The sequence below is a fragment of the Peromyscus eremicus genome, chromosome X (assembly GCF_949786415.1).
Source record: "Peromyscus eremicus chromosome X, PerEre_H2_v1, whole genome shotgun sequence".
Taxonomy (NCBI): domain Eukaryota; kingdom Metazoa; phylum Chordata; class Mammalia; order Rodentia; family Cricetidae; genus Peromyscus; species Peromyscus eremicus.
In genome coordinates, this window is record NC_081439.1 from 57,716,138 (window position 1) to 57,731,677 (window position 15,540).

The 15,540-nt window shown below is 39.0% G+C and overlaps 1 protein-coding gene across 1 annotated transcript in view; it reads right to left on the reverse strand.

Moving 5' to 3' along the window:
* The window catches only part of LOC131899009 (uncharacterized), a 29,939-nt gene extending 15,469 nt beyond the window's left edge, over positions 1 to 14,470 (reverse strand). The window contains exons 1-2 of the mRNA XM_059250342.1: positions 14,358 to 14,470; positions 8,306 to 8,468 (exon numbers count right to left, since the gene is read on the reverse strand). Of these exons, the coding sequence (XP_059106325.1) occupies positions 8,306 to 8,468; positions 14,358 to 14,415 (221 nt within the window). The 5' untranslated portion in view covers positions 14,416 to 14,470. The remainder of the gene's footprint in view (positions 1 to 8,305; positions 8,469 to 14,357) is intronic.
* Positions 14,471 to 15,540: the final 1,070 nt, after the last annotated feature.

Here is a 15,540-nt window from a genome sequence, read left to right on the forward strand (position 1 = left end):
GCTACCTAGTAAAGAAGACCCTAAGAGAGACACAGGGATTGCTCAACGACAGAGAAATGGATGAGATCTACATGAGCAAACTGGGGGTCGGGGGTGGGTAATGGGGGGCAAGGGATGGGGAAAATAGAGCTTAGGGAAACAGGAGGTCCCAGCTGGATCAGGAGCAGAGTGGGAGTATGGGGAGGGAGATACCATGATGAATGAAGACCCCAGGGGAATAGGAAGAAGCAGAGTGCTAGAGAGGTCCCCAGAAATCCACAAAGATACCCACTGTAGACTACTGGCAATGGTCAAGAGAGTACCTGAGCTGACCTGCTCTGGTGATCATATGGCCGAACACCCTGGCTGTCATGATAGAACTCTCATCCAGTGTCTGATGGAAGAGGATGCAGAGATCCATGGCCGAGCCCCAGGTGGAGCTCCAGGAGTCCAATCGGTGAGAGAGAGGAGGGATTGTATGAGCGAGAGATATTGAGACCATGATTGGAAAAGGCACAGGGACAAATAGCCAAACTAGTGGAAACACATGAACTGTGAACCAATAGCTGAGGAGCCCCCATGGAACTGGACCAGGCCCTCTGGGTAAGTGAGAAAGTTGATTAGCTTGAACTGTTTAGGAGGCCCCCAGGCAGTGGAACCAGGACCTGTCCCTGATGCATGGGCTGACTTTTTGGAACCTAGGGCCTATTCTGGGACACTTTGCTCAGCCTTGGTGTAGGGAGGAGGGGACTGGTCCTCCCTTGGCTGAGTCTACCAGGCTAGGCTGACTCCCCAGGGGAGACCTTGCCTTGGAGGAGGTGGGAATGGGGGTTGGATTGGGGTGGGGATGGCTGGGGGTGGGAGGAATCTGTGGCTGATATGTGAAATTAAGTTAATTATAAAATAAAAATATTTTTTAAAAAAAAGTAAAAGAAAGCTATTTAGGATAATAAAGAAATACAGGTTAATAGTTAGTCATCTATAACAATCAAACTTGTAGTCATGTTAGGTATGTTTTCAAGGTTATACAAAGATATGTTTTAGATAGGTACGTGATCTTCAAACACTTCAAAGACCTACAGAATATGGAATTTAAAATATTTTAATAACATAAGGCTTTTTATGACAGTGAAACATGTCTGTTCCTGTCAGCACCAATTTATTTCAAAAAAGGATGATGGGCATCAAAGAACATCAATATGGAGTTTGCTTTCTTTGTGGCAAAAGCTAGCCACTGGGCAAACAAACTGCCCTTGCCTCAACTGCTGTCCAAACTGGACAAAGAGAAAGCAAAAGATAGTGTCTGCCGAACTTTGCCAAGACAAGGTAGGACAGTCCTTCAAAATTTCTGCTTCATAGAAAAGTTTGTCAGATAGTCTAGTCCTGTAGGCTGAAGATGAATTCCCAACATTACAGAGGAACCTTTGGTACCTGTCTAGGCAGCCAGCTGTTTCTGTCATTTCTAAAGTTTTGGAAGTTGTTTACTCAAGTAATATTATGTCCTTCTTAGGTCTCTGATAGAGTTAAAGATGAGATAGTTATAGTTACAGTTTTCTTTGTTACCAAATTCAGGGGAAAAAATTCACAAGGAGGTATGGGGTTTAAAGACATAAAATCTTAAATTGTTTATCTAGGAGAATGTTTTATGGTCCAAAAAGATAATTTTGAAATGATAATACAAGTTATGATAGAAAATGGATTAGGTATAAAACTTTGTACTAAAATAGGATAGATAATACAGTACTTTCTCCAAATTTGCAAAATACAAATGGATTAGACATTGTGAATGTAAATCTTACCTGATAATTGTTCTTATTGTATATAGTTTTACTTGGTTAGAGTTAAAAACCTTTCCTTTTTTATTTAGACAAAATAGGGGAAATGTTGTGGAATAACCTTTTGTACATTGTAAAGATGTGTCACTTTGATTGGTTTAATAAAAAGCTGAATGGCCAATAACTAGGCAGGATTTTCAGGAACAGAGGATGCTGGGAAGAAGAAGGGTGGAGACACAGAGAAGCAGAAGAAGCAGCATAGGCAATACAGAGTAAAGGTAACCAAGCCACATAAAAGAAAATAGCTTAAAAAGAGATGGGTTAATTTCAGTTATAAGAGCTACTTAGAGACAAGCCTAAGCTATTGGCTGAGTTTTCATAGTTAATAATGTATCTCATGTCATTATTGGAGATGGTCTCATCGAAAAAGTTTTGACTACAAAACTGGAAATGAAAAACTTAGGAAGTAAAAACAAAAACCTCAGATATAAACCTCACCAAAATAGTACAAGAGAGAATCTCTGGAAGAGAGAATCTCAGGCATTGAAAAGAAGGTAGAATAAATGTATACCTCAGTCAAATAAAATGTTAAATCTAAAAATTCCACACACAAAACCAGGAAATCTGAGACACTGGGAAAAGACCAAATCTGTGAATAGTAGGTCAGAAACCCTGTTCAAAGGTACAGAAAATATTTTTAACAAAATAATAGAATTAAATATATATCAAGGTACAAGAGGCATACAGAACACTAGATAGACAGGATAAGAAAAGAAATTCCCCATGACACATAATAATCAAAACACTAAATGTACAGGAAAAAATGAAGACTATTAAAAGCAAGTTCATAGCACCAAGTGCCTACATAAAAAATTCAGAGAGATCTCATATTAGCAACTTAATCATACACATGAAACTCTAGAAGAAAAAGAAGAAATCACACCCAGGAGGAGTAGATGGCAGTAAATAATCAAACTGAGGGTTGAAATCAATCAATCCAAAATCCACCTCAGGCCATGTGATGGCTTCGGCTGTACTCGAGGGCCATGGCTAAGTTCATGGCCCTACTGCAGCAGGGTCTGTGCTGATGTCCGTGGTCCATGTTAACACCAAAGGCCATGCTGATATCTGTGATCTGGGCTGCCACCCGAGGCTGTGTTGATGTTGAAGGACAGTGCTGAGCTGACCTGGCTGCTCACTAACAGCCACATAGGGCACTGATACAGCTTGTGTGCCAGAGAGCTGACCCCACCCCTCTCCAGCTGCCACAGGGTGGCACCTACAATGGTGTGGGCATGTGAGAACTGGCCCTGGTGGCACAGGAGAGCTGTCCCTAATGGCATGGATGCAGAAGAGCTGACTCTGGTGGCGTGGGTATGGCAGAACCATAACCAGAAGATTTCCATGACTTGGGGCAACAGCAGGATAGCAGAGAGGAGTCTTGGCGAGGGTCCAGTATTGATTTTGTAGCAGAAGCCAGAGGCCTTGAACCAGACCAATGACCACTGAAATGAACATTTGCAAAGAAAGCTGTTTGGGCAAAAAGGTAAAGTGTGTAACATACCATAGCCCCCAATGCTACTACAATGAATGAATATGTGATGGAGAGGTAGGAAAGAAGGAAGAGCAAAGTGGCACAAACACAGTAGAACTGAAGATGAGACAGCTATGAAGGGTGTGAGAAAATGCTAGGGTTAGTAGAGGAGCAGTTCATTGGCCAGAGGGATCAGTGAAATGATTTTTTGTTTGTTTGTTTGTTTGTTTGTTTTTATTTCCTAAACAGAACACTGATAGCAAAGGCACTAAGAACAACAATCAATAAATGGGACAACATGAAACTGAAAACCTTCTGTAAGGCAAAGGACACTGTCAATAGTACAAAATGACAGCTTACAGAATGGTAAAAGATTTTCACTAACTTCACATCTGGAAGAGGGCTAATATCCAAAATATATAAAGAAACTAGACATCAAAAAACAAATAATCCAATTAAAAATTGTGGTACAGATCTAAACAGAATTCTCAATAGAGGAATCTCAAATGGCTGAGAAACAAAGAAATGTTCAATATCCTTAGCTATCAGGGAAATTCAGATCAAAACTACTTTGAGATTCTATTTTACACCTGTCAGAATGGCTAAGATAAAAAACACAAGTATCAGCTCATGCTGGTAAGGATGTGAAGCAAGGGGAACATGCCTCCATTTCTGGTGGGCATGAAAACTTGTATAACTACTATGGAAAGTAATATGATGGTTCCTCAGAAAATTGGGAATGGATTTACCTCAAGACTCAGCTATACCACTCTTGGGCATATACCCAAAGGATGTTCCATCCTACCACGAGAACACTTGCTGAACTATGTTCATTGCAGCTTTATTTATTATATCCAGGAACTGGAAACAACCTAGATGCTCCTCAACTGAAGAATGGATAAAGAAAATGTGGTACGTGTACACAGTATAGAGTATTACTCAGCTATTAAAAACAATGACATCATGAAATTTTCAGGCAAATGGATGGGATCAAGTGGGTTGGGGTGATGGAGGGAGAGAGTACTTGGAGAGTCAACTGGAACTGGGGGCATCTGGAGAGCAATGTAGAGACCTACTGCAGTGGAAATGCCCTGGAATCTATGAGCATGACCCTAGCGAAGTCTCCTAGTAATGAGGGATACAGAGCCCAAACTGGCCTTCTTCCATAACCAAGCAAGGCTCCTAGCAGTAGGTCTGGGACATCAACCCAGCCACAAAACCTTTGACCTACAATCTGTCCTGCCTGCAAGATGTGCTGGGGTAATGGTGGCATAGAACTTGTGGGAGTGGCCAACAAATGACTGGTCCAACTTGAGGCCCATGCCATGCAAGGGAGCCCATGCCTGACACTGCCTGGATGGCCAGGACCCAGAGGCAGGACAGCCCAGAGACCCAGGATAGAACCAAACACCACTGGCAAAAAAAGTCAATGAAATGACTTTTAATTGTATTCTGCTATAGTCATTAATCAGTACCTACACCAATTGTCATCAGAGAGGCATCATCCAGCAACTGATGGCAGCAGATGCAGAGACCCACAGCTAAACACAGGGGAACCCCACAGAAGAAAGGGAGGAAGGATTGTAGGAGCCAGAGGGGTAGTGGACACCATAAGAATACATTCTACAGAATCAACTAAGAAGGACTCAGGGCCTCACAGAGATTGAAGCGACAAACATGGATCCTATATGAGTCTGAGTTATGTCTTCTGCATATACGATATGGTTGTGTAGTTTGGTGTTCTTGTGAGACACCCAACAGTGGTAGTCCAGGGGTATCTCTGACTCTTTGGCTTGAGCTTGGGACTCTTTCCCTCCTACTGGTTGCCTCACCCAGCCTTAATATGAGGGTTTGTGCCTAGTCTTATTGAATCCTGTTATGCCATGTTCAGTGGATATCCCTGGGAGGCCTGCTCTTTTTTTTTTAAGGTAAATGAAGGAAGAGTGGATCTGGGGGAAGAGGGGAGATGGGGGAGGGACTGGTAGGAGTTGAGGGAGGGGGAAACTTTAATCAGGATGTAATATATAAGAGAAGAATAAAAAAATATTTTGAGATTTCCTATTGCTGTAGACGGAATGGTCAAGTTCAAAACAATGATAGTAGAGGTTGGTGTGGATGTGGAAAAGGAGAATGCTTATTCATTATTGGTGGAATTACAGACTGCTGCAGTCACAATGGAAATCAGTATGGTGATTCCTCAAAAAATTGAAAATAGATCTACCACCAATCCATTTATATCACTCCTTAATATATACCCAAGGGACTGCATATCTTATTACAGAGATACTCATCCATGTTCATTGTTATTCACAATAGCCAGGAAATGGTAATAGCCTGAATGTCCATCAACTGGTGAATGGATAATGAAAATGTAGTACATTTATACAATGGAATGTTATTCAGATGTTAAGAGAAATGAAATTATAAAATTTTCAGGTAAATGGATGGGAACTGGAAACCATCATCCTGGATGAGGTAGCCCAGATCCAGAAAGACAAACACTGCATGTTTTCTCTTACATGTGGATCTTAGATTTGAATTTTTAGGCATGTGTGTTTTGTTTGGAATATCCATAGAAGTTAGGAAACTAGTAGGGGCCCAGGGGTGGGGTGGGAGGAGGGAATCTTTCAAGGGAAGGAGTATAAATATAGTGTTATAAAGGAGGAAAGGAAAATAATGGAACAGAAAGTGTTAAATAGGCTTGGGGATGGGAAAGCAGGATGGATGACAGGATATGGGGATGGATAACTAACACCAAAGGTATTTTTGGAAAAACCATAGGAAACTTGCTATTGGAGAAGCTTCCTAAAATAAATACTTACATACATATAAAAAGAGCTTAAATTGAGTTACCCTATAATAGGGGAGACAATATTCCAACTAGGCACCATATGCTATAAATTAGAAAATCCCAGGACCAGGAATTGGTAACCTCTTTTTGAGTTGTTGACCAATGGTGTCCCATAGTTCCCCAAATATTACAAGTTATTTGCTATTGATCTTGGTTACCCCCAGAAGTTGATGGTATGATCCTATTGTAGAAGATACCACATACTTGAGTCATAAACATGGATAAATTGAGCTGATACTCACCTGGAAGCTTCATCCCTACTGGCTATCTTTCATAGTGCTGGAAGGTGCTGCTATGCACACTACCAGAGAAAGAAAGTAATCATCAGTCTCACCCAGATGTGAACCTGTTAAGCTATAATAATGACTGTTCTGGCAAGGTATGCCCACCACTCATTGTTGTGAAGATAACCAACCACTTTCTGATAATATGTAAGGCCTGTTCCATGAGATGGAACCCATACCTGACACCATTAATAGGCCCAAGGAACAAACCTACTGCTATGATTCTGCTAAAATGGACATAATATTAAAACTTCTCCTAGTAACTTATTGATATATCCATATATCAGTGCATCTCTAAACTCTCATCAGAGAAGCTTCTTCTTGTGAAGATGGCATTTAACAATGAACCACAACTGGTCAACATGTAGAGGATAAGAAACTGCAGATTGCTCAGCTATTAATGTGACATCTATTTCATACCTCCATCCCAAGGGTCAGAGATCTTCACAGAAGAGAAGGCAAAAAAGATCATAAGAGCCAGAGGTGGTGGGTGACTTCAAAGAAATAATGTTTTCCTGGCACAACAGCAAAGTCACATATGTAAAGTCACAGCAATTGTGACAGCATACATAGGACCTTTGCAAGATCAAGCCAGACAAAAGTCCTAGCATTGAAGAGGAAAGGTTGACATGAAGACTCACCCTTAGCTGAGGAACTAATGATATTGGATAGCTGCTGGGAGAAGTGTCAATTTTATTAAATGGTAAGATGACCATACCCAGGGGCAGGCCCCACATCCAGGAGTAGTTGAACAACACAATTTGAACTCCATGAATCTTATGAAGAGAGAGAGAGAAAAGGCACATAAATCTGGGTAGGTAGGGAGGTGGGAGTGGACCTGGAAGTAGATAGGGTGATATGGTCGAAATATATTGTATGAAATTCTCAAAAAATTAATTAAAATATTATTTTAAAAAGAATATAAAGGATAGATTCAAGAACAGTATTGAAGTATTCCAGAATCAACACCATGAATATCTGAATTAAAGCAATGGCCATAGGGAATGAAGATAAAGGACTAAATGAATTAAAGAGGAAAAAATGAACTAGACTTTATAACTGAATTGATACAAGATTAAATTATTATGGACAAATTCTAGTTATAACCTTAGTAATATTACCATTCCTAAAACAACGATTTCTTTTTTTTGTATTTGTGATAAGATCCATTCTCTTCAGATGACACAAAAGACCTTCCTTTATCTTTGATGAAAGACTAACATATCTTCAAGAATAGACATTGTGTCTTTTCTTTTAAAAAAAATTATTTTGTGTTATTAATTCATTTACTTTAATGTATTCATTTATTTTTATGTATTCATTTATTTTATGTATTCATTTATTTTATGTATTCATTTATTTTATGTATTCATTTACTTTTATGTATTCATTTATTTTATGTATTCATTTACTTTTATGTATTCATTTATTTTATGTATTCATTTACTTTTATGTACATGCTACAGCAAGTACATGGCACTCAGAGGGCAACTTGCAGGAGCTCATTCAAAGTCAGGTCATCAGCCTTGGTGACATGCATGTTTTAACTGCTGAGATAGCGCTCCTTCCCTAGAGACTATACCTTTCATCTATGACTCCTCAGAACTTAGTTTTGAGCATGACAAAGGTGAATAGTCAATTAATTTTCAATAGAATGCACGAAGGAGAAAGAAATGGAAAAATAAAGTATGAGAAGACAGAAAAGATGTTGTCTAGTTAACAAAAACAAGCCAGTTACGTGATTTCAGTACCAGAAAGTGATTGTTATCAGTATCTTCTTCATTGAGTTTCTCTGAAATAATCCACCAGCAGGAGTCCTGAAAAGAAAAACTCATTTAACCTTATCCAAGACCCAAGAACATTCTTTCTTCCCCCTACTCACGATTTCTTTAGACAGTTAGCCGTAGAAAGAATCAGCCATGGAGTCAGGACAATACCCTGACAATTTTCAGGCATAGATGCGAGCCAGGGTATATCAACAGAGGCATCCAATGATGGTAGATTTTCGATCAATGAATCTAAATTCAGACTACGTATTTGGGGTACTGAAAAGAGATAGGATAGGAATAGGGATGGATGAAGATAACATTAAAAACATTTTCAATACTAATGAACTTTCTAATTTTTTTAGTTAATCTACTCAAATTCAGCTATAAGTTTTCGTTGCATATTCAATGTGGCCTAACTTCCTTCGTGTGTGATTTCTTCTGTGTGAGTAGATGTGTAGCTGGAGATTTTCTGTGTCCTGGCCTGCCAGCAGTCAGGACAAATCTCTCCCATTCGCGTCCCCCAGGTAAACACACAGAGACTTACAGTATTATAACTTGCATAGCCATGGCTCAAGTTTTTAACTAGCTAGCTCTATATCTTAAATTAGCCCATAACTATTATTCTACGTATCACCAAATGTTCCATAGCTTTACCTGCATCCCATTACATGTTGCTGCTTCGGTGGCTTGCTGGCATCTCCCCCCCACACACACACACACACGTTCTTCCTGTCTCTCCCTTTGAATTTCCCGCCTGCCTCTAAGCTGCCTTGCCATAGGCCAAAGGGCTTTATTTATCGACCAATCAGAGAAACCCATATTCACAGTGTACAGAAAGACATTCCCCCATCACCTCCCCTTTTCTGTCTAAACAAAAACGAAGGTTTTAACTTTAACCTGTTAAAATTACATATAACAAAACAGTTATCAAGCAAGAATTACAGTTACAATATCTAGTCTATTTGTATTTTGTAAAATTAAAGAAAATTTTTATCTATCCTATATTTGTGAGTCTAAGGTTTCATATCTAATTTATCTTTTATCATAACCAAGGAAAATTATGATTAAAACTGTCTAGTCTTCGACTACATCAAAGACACCATTTGTAGCTGAAGTTTTTCCTGTGTCCCACCTGGTCAGACCCAAGTAAACACATAGAGACTTATAGTAATTATAACTGCATGGCCATGACTCAAGCTTTTTGCTAGCTAGCTCTATATCTTAAATTAGCCCATAACTATTAATCTATGTATCACCATATGTTCCATGGCTTTACCTGTATCCCGTTACATGTTGCTCCTTAGGTGGCTTGCTGACATCTCTCCCCCTCCCCCCACCTTCTTCCTGTCTCTCCCTTTGAATTTCCCGCCTGCCTGTAAGCTGCCTTGCCATAGGCCAAAAGGCTTTATTTATCGACCAATCAGAGAAACCCATATTCACAGTGTACAGAAAGACATTCCCCCATCACCTCCCCTTTTCTGTCTAAACAAAAACGAAGGTTTTAACTTTAACCTGTTAAAATTACATATAACAAAACAGTTATCAAGCAAGAATTACAGTTACAATATCTAGTCTATTTGTATTTTGTAAAATTAAAGAAAATTTTTATCTATCCTATATTTGTGAGTCTAAGGTTTCATATCTAATTTATCTTTTATCATAACCAAGGAAAATTATGATTAAAACTGTCTAGTCTTCGACTACATCAAAGACACCATTTGTAGCTGAAGTTTTTCCTGTGTCCCACCTGGTCAGACCCAAGTAAACACATAGAGACTTATAGTAATTATAACTGCATGGCCATGACTCAAGCTTTTTGCTAGCTAGCTCTATATCTTAAATTAGCCCATAACTATTAATCTATGTATCACCATATGTTCCATGGCTTTACCTGTATCCCGTTACATGTTGCTCCTTAGGTGGCTTGCTGACATCTCTCCCCCTCCCCCCACCTTCTTCCTGTCTCTCCCTTTGAATTTCCCGCCTGCCTCTAAGCTGCCTTGCCATAGGCCAAAAGGCTTTATTTATCGACCAATCAGAGAAACCCATATTCACAGTGTACAGAAAGACATTCCCCCATCACCTCCCCTTTTCTGTCTAAACAAAAACGAAGGTTTTAACTTTAACCTGTTAAAATTACATATAACAAAACAGTTATCAAGCAAGAATTACAGTTACAATATCTAGTCTATTTGTATTTTGTAAAATTAAAGAAAATTTTTATCTATCCTATATTTGTGAGTCTAAGGTTTCATATCTAATTTATCTTTTATCATAACCAAGGAAAATTATGATTAAAACTATCTAGTCTTCGACTACATCAAAGACACCATTTGTAGCTGAAGTTTTTCCTGTGTCCCACCTGGTCAGACCCAAGTAAACACATAGAGACTTATAGTAATTATAACTGCACAGCCATGACTCAAGCTTTTTGCTAGCTAGCTCTATATCTTAAATTAGCCCATAACTATTAATCTATGTATCACCATATGTTCCATGGCTTTACCTGTATCCCATTACATGTTGCTCCTTAGGTGGCTTGCTGACATCTCTCCCCCCTCTTCTCCCCTCCCCCGCCTTCTTCCTGTCTCTCCCTTTGAATTTCCCGCCTGCCTCTAAGCTGCCTTGCCATAGGTCAAAAGGCTTTATTTATCGACCAATCAGAGAAACCCATATTCACAGTGTACAGAAAGACATTCCCCCATCACCTCCCCTTTTCTGTCTAAACAAAAACGAAGGTTTTAACTTTAACCTGTTAAAATTACATATAACAAAACAGTTATCAAGCAAGAATTACAGTTACAATATCTAGTCTATTTGTATTTTGTAAAATTAAAGAAAATTTTTATCTATCCTATATTTGTGAGTCTAAGGTTTCATATCTAATTTATCTTTTATCATAACCAAGGAAAATTATGATTAAAACTGTCTAGTCTTCGACTACATCAAAGACACCATTTGTAGCTGAAGTTTTTCCTGTGTCCCACCTGGTCAGACCCAAGTAAACACATAGAGACTTATAGTAATTATAACTGCATGGCCATGACTCAAGCTTTTTGCTAGCTAGCTCTATATCTTAAATTAGCCCATAACTATTAATCTATGTATCACCATATGTTCCATGGCTTTACCTGTATCCCGTTACATGTTGCTCCTTAGGCGGCTTGCTGACATCTCTCCCCCTCCCCCCACCTTCTTCCTGTCTCTCCCTTTGAATTTCCCGCCTGCCTGTAAGCTGCCTTGCCATAGGCCAAAAGGCTTTATTTATCGACCAATCAGAGAAACCCATATTCACAGTGTACAGAAAGACATTCCCCCATCACCTCCCCTTTTCTGTCTAAACAAAAACGAAGGTTTTAACTTTAACCTGTTAAAATTACATATAACAAAACAGTTATCAAGCAAGAATTACAGTTACAATATCTAGTCTATTTGTATTTTGTAAAATTAAAGAAAATTTTTATCTATCCTATATTTGTGAGTCTAAGGTTTCATATCTAATTTATCTTTTATCATAACCAAGGAAAATTATGATTAAAACTGTCTAGTCTTCGACTACATCAAAGACACCATTTGTAGCTGAAGTTTTTCCTGTGTCCCACCTGGTCAGACCCAAGTAAACACATAGAGACTTATAGTAATTATAACTGCATGGCCATGACTCAAGCTTTTTGCTAGCTAGCTCTATATCTTAAATTAGCCCATAACTATTAATCTATGTATCACCATATGTTCCATGGCTTTACCTGTATCCCGTTACATGTTGCTCCTTAGGTGGCTTGCTGACATCTCTCCCCCTCCCCCCACCTTCTTCCTGTCTCTCCCTTTGAATTTCCCGCCTGCCTCTAAGCTGCCTTGCCATAGGCCAAAAGGCTTTATTTATCGACCAATCAGAGAAACCCATATTCACAGTGTACAGAAAGACATTCCCCCATCACCTCCCCTTTTCTGTCTAAACAAAAACGAAGGTTTTAACTTTAACCTGTTAAAATTACATATAACAAAACAGTTATCAAGCAAGAATTACAGTTACAATATCTAGTCTATTTGTATTTTGTAAAATTAAAGAAAATTTTTATCTATCCTATATTTGTGAGTCTAAGGTTTCATATCTAATTTATCTTTTATCATAACCAAGGAAAATTATGATTAAAACTATCTAGTCTTCGACTACATCAAAGACACCATTTGTAGCTGAAGTTTTTCCTGTGTCCCACCTGGTCAGACCCAAGTAAACACATAGAGACTTATAGTAATTATAACTGCACAGCCATGACTCAAGCTTTTTGCTAGCTAGCTCTATATCTTAAATTAGCCCATAACTATTAATCTATGTATCACCATATGTTCCATGGCTTTACCTGTATCCCGTTACATGTTGCTCCTTAGGTGGCTTGCTGACATCTCTCCCCCCTCTTCTCCCCTCCCCCACCTTCTTCCTGTCTCTCCCTTTGAATTTCCCGCCTGCCTCTAAGCTGCCTTGCCATAGGTCAAAAGGCTTTATTTATCGACCAATCAGAGAAACCCATATTCACAGTGTACAGAAAGACATTCCCCCATCACCTCCCCTTTTCTGTCTAAACAAAAACGAAGGTTTTAACTTTAACCTGTTAAAATTACATATAACAAAACAGTTATCAAGCAAGAATTACAGTTACAATATCTAGTCTATTTGTATTTTGTAAAATTAAAGAAAATTTTTATCTATCCTATATTTGTGAGTCTAAGGTTTCATATCTAATTTATCTTTTATCATAACCAAGGAAAATTATGATTAAAACTATCTAGTCTTCGACTACATCAAAGACACCATTTGTAGCTGAAGTTTTTCCTGTGTCCCACCTGGTCAGACCCAAGTAAACACATAGAGACTTATAGTAATTATAACTGCATGGCCATGACTCAAGCTTTTTGCTAGCTAGCTCTATATCTTAAATTAGCCCATAACTATTAATCTATGTATCACCATATGTTCCATGGCTTTACCTGTATCCCATTACATGTTGCACCTTAGGCGGCTTGCTGACATCTCTCCCCCTCCCCCCACCTTCTTCCTGTCTCTCCCTTTGAATTTCCCGCCTGCCTCTAAGCTGCCTTGCCATAGGCCAAAAGGCTTTATTTATCGACCAATCAGAGAAACCCATATTCACAGTGTACAGAAAGACATTCCCCCATCACCTCCCCTTTTCTGTCTAAACAAAAACGAAGGTTTTAACTTTAACCTGTTAAAATTACATATAACAAAACAGTTATCAAGCAAGAATTACAGTTACAATATCTAGTCTATTTGTATTTTGTAAAATTAAAGAAAATTTTTATCTATCCTATATTTGTGAGTCTAAGGTTTCATATCTAATTTATCTTTTATCATAACCAAGGAAAATTATGATTAAAACTGTCTAGTCTTCGACTACATCAAAGACACCATTTGTAGCTGAAGTTTTTCCTGTGTCCCACCTGGTCAGACCCAAGTAAACACATAGAGACTTATAGTAATTATAACTGCATGGCCATGACTCAAGCTTTTTGCTAGCTAGCTCTATATCTTAAATTAGCCCATAACTATTAATCTATGTATCACCATATGTTCCATGGCTTTACCTGTATCCCGTTACATGTTGCTCCTTAGGTGGCTTGCTGGCATCTCTCCCCCTCCCCTCCCCTCCCCCGCCTTCTTCTTGTCTCTCCCTTTGAATTTCCCGCCTGCCTCTAAGCTGCCTTGCCATAGGTCAAAGGGCTTTATTTATCGACCAATCAGAGAAACACATATTCAGAGCGTAGAGAAAGACATTCCGCCATCATAGATGTGTGATATTCCTACCATGACCACAATCCGATGCTTTGTCTCTTCTTCATTGTACATTTAAACCAAATGAAAATAAAGTTTGTACAAGACATGATAGGCAAAGATATTCTATCTGATGCAGTGAAATTTAAAGGGTAGGGCAGGAAGTAGAGGTAGAGAAGAGAAGGGAGTAAAAAGTATGGAAGAGGATATGTAAATGTAGATGAGGGAGAAGAGAATGAGAGGAGGGACCAAAGAAGGGGGTTAAACTAGTTCAGAAAAGGATGAGAAGTAAAATAGGGATGAGACAGACAGGAGAATGGTCTCTGGACATAGAAGGGAAGTAAGAACAGATACAGATGTCCAGGTATCTGACTTACCTGCACAGCAGTAGGAAACAAAGCACGAAACACAGTAAAGCCAAAGTAGAGCCTTCATTTTGGCTCCACTGGCAAGAGATGTGTTGTGAAAGTCTCAAGGCAACAGCAACTCTAGTATTCTAGAAGCAGAATTCAGAGGTTATAGAATGTCTGACATCATAATACCTATTGTGAGATTTCTTCCTCTTGTAGTCTTAATGCTGCTTAAGATAGGGAACTGGGAACAGCAACATAGTTTAAAATCAAGCATTATTCTAGTTTTAAACTCTGGGTTTTTTTATGCTTTATCTTGTCAGAGAAGAGCTGGTATTTGTCCCAGCCTATTGTGAGAAGCTCAGTTCTCTGCTATAAAGAATGAGTGGGGCTGGAGAGATGGCTCAGAGGTTAAGAGCACTGACTGCTCTTCCAGAGGTCCTGAGTTCAATTCCCAGCAACCACATGGTGGCTTATGACCATCTGTAATGAGATCTGGTGCCCTCTTCTGACCTGCAGACATACATGCAGGCAGAACACTGTATACATAATAAATAAATCTTTAAAAAAAAAAAAAAAAGAATGAGTGATTATGGTACCATTGTACCATTGGCATCCTTATGTAGCTCAGCTTCAGTTGTTTGTTTGTTTGTTTGTTTGTTTAGTTGGTTGGTTGGTTGAGTTTTTTGAGACAGGGTTTCTCTGTATAGCCCTAGCTGTCCTGGAACTCTGTAGACCAGGCTGGCCTCAAACTCAGAGATCCACCTGCCTCTGCCTCTCAAATAAGCAAGTGCTTTCTAAAGATGGTCTTCATTTCTTTCTTTCAGATTTTTATGATGATTTGCAAATATTTTGGCAAATGTCTAAGTGTAGACAAATTGCTAAACAGTCTTATAATAAAAAACCCAGAGCCAGATATTGGGGTGAAAACCTGAAAGATCAGAGAAATAGGAAAAGCCACAAGCTAACTTCACCTCACCAATACCTCAGCTTCCCAAGAGACCTACTTCCTGTATGCCTATGCCTATATGTCTTTCTGTTCTGCTATCTCATTTGCTCTCTCTGTCCAGCTACATCACTTCCTCTTCCTGCCCAGGATGTCACTTCCTGTCTGTCTGTACAGACCTCCAGACCTTTATGGTTAACTAGTGTTGGAATTTAAGGCATGTGCCACCATGACTGGCTCTGTTCCCAGTGTGATCTTGAACTC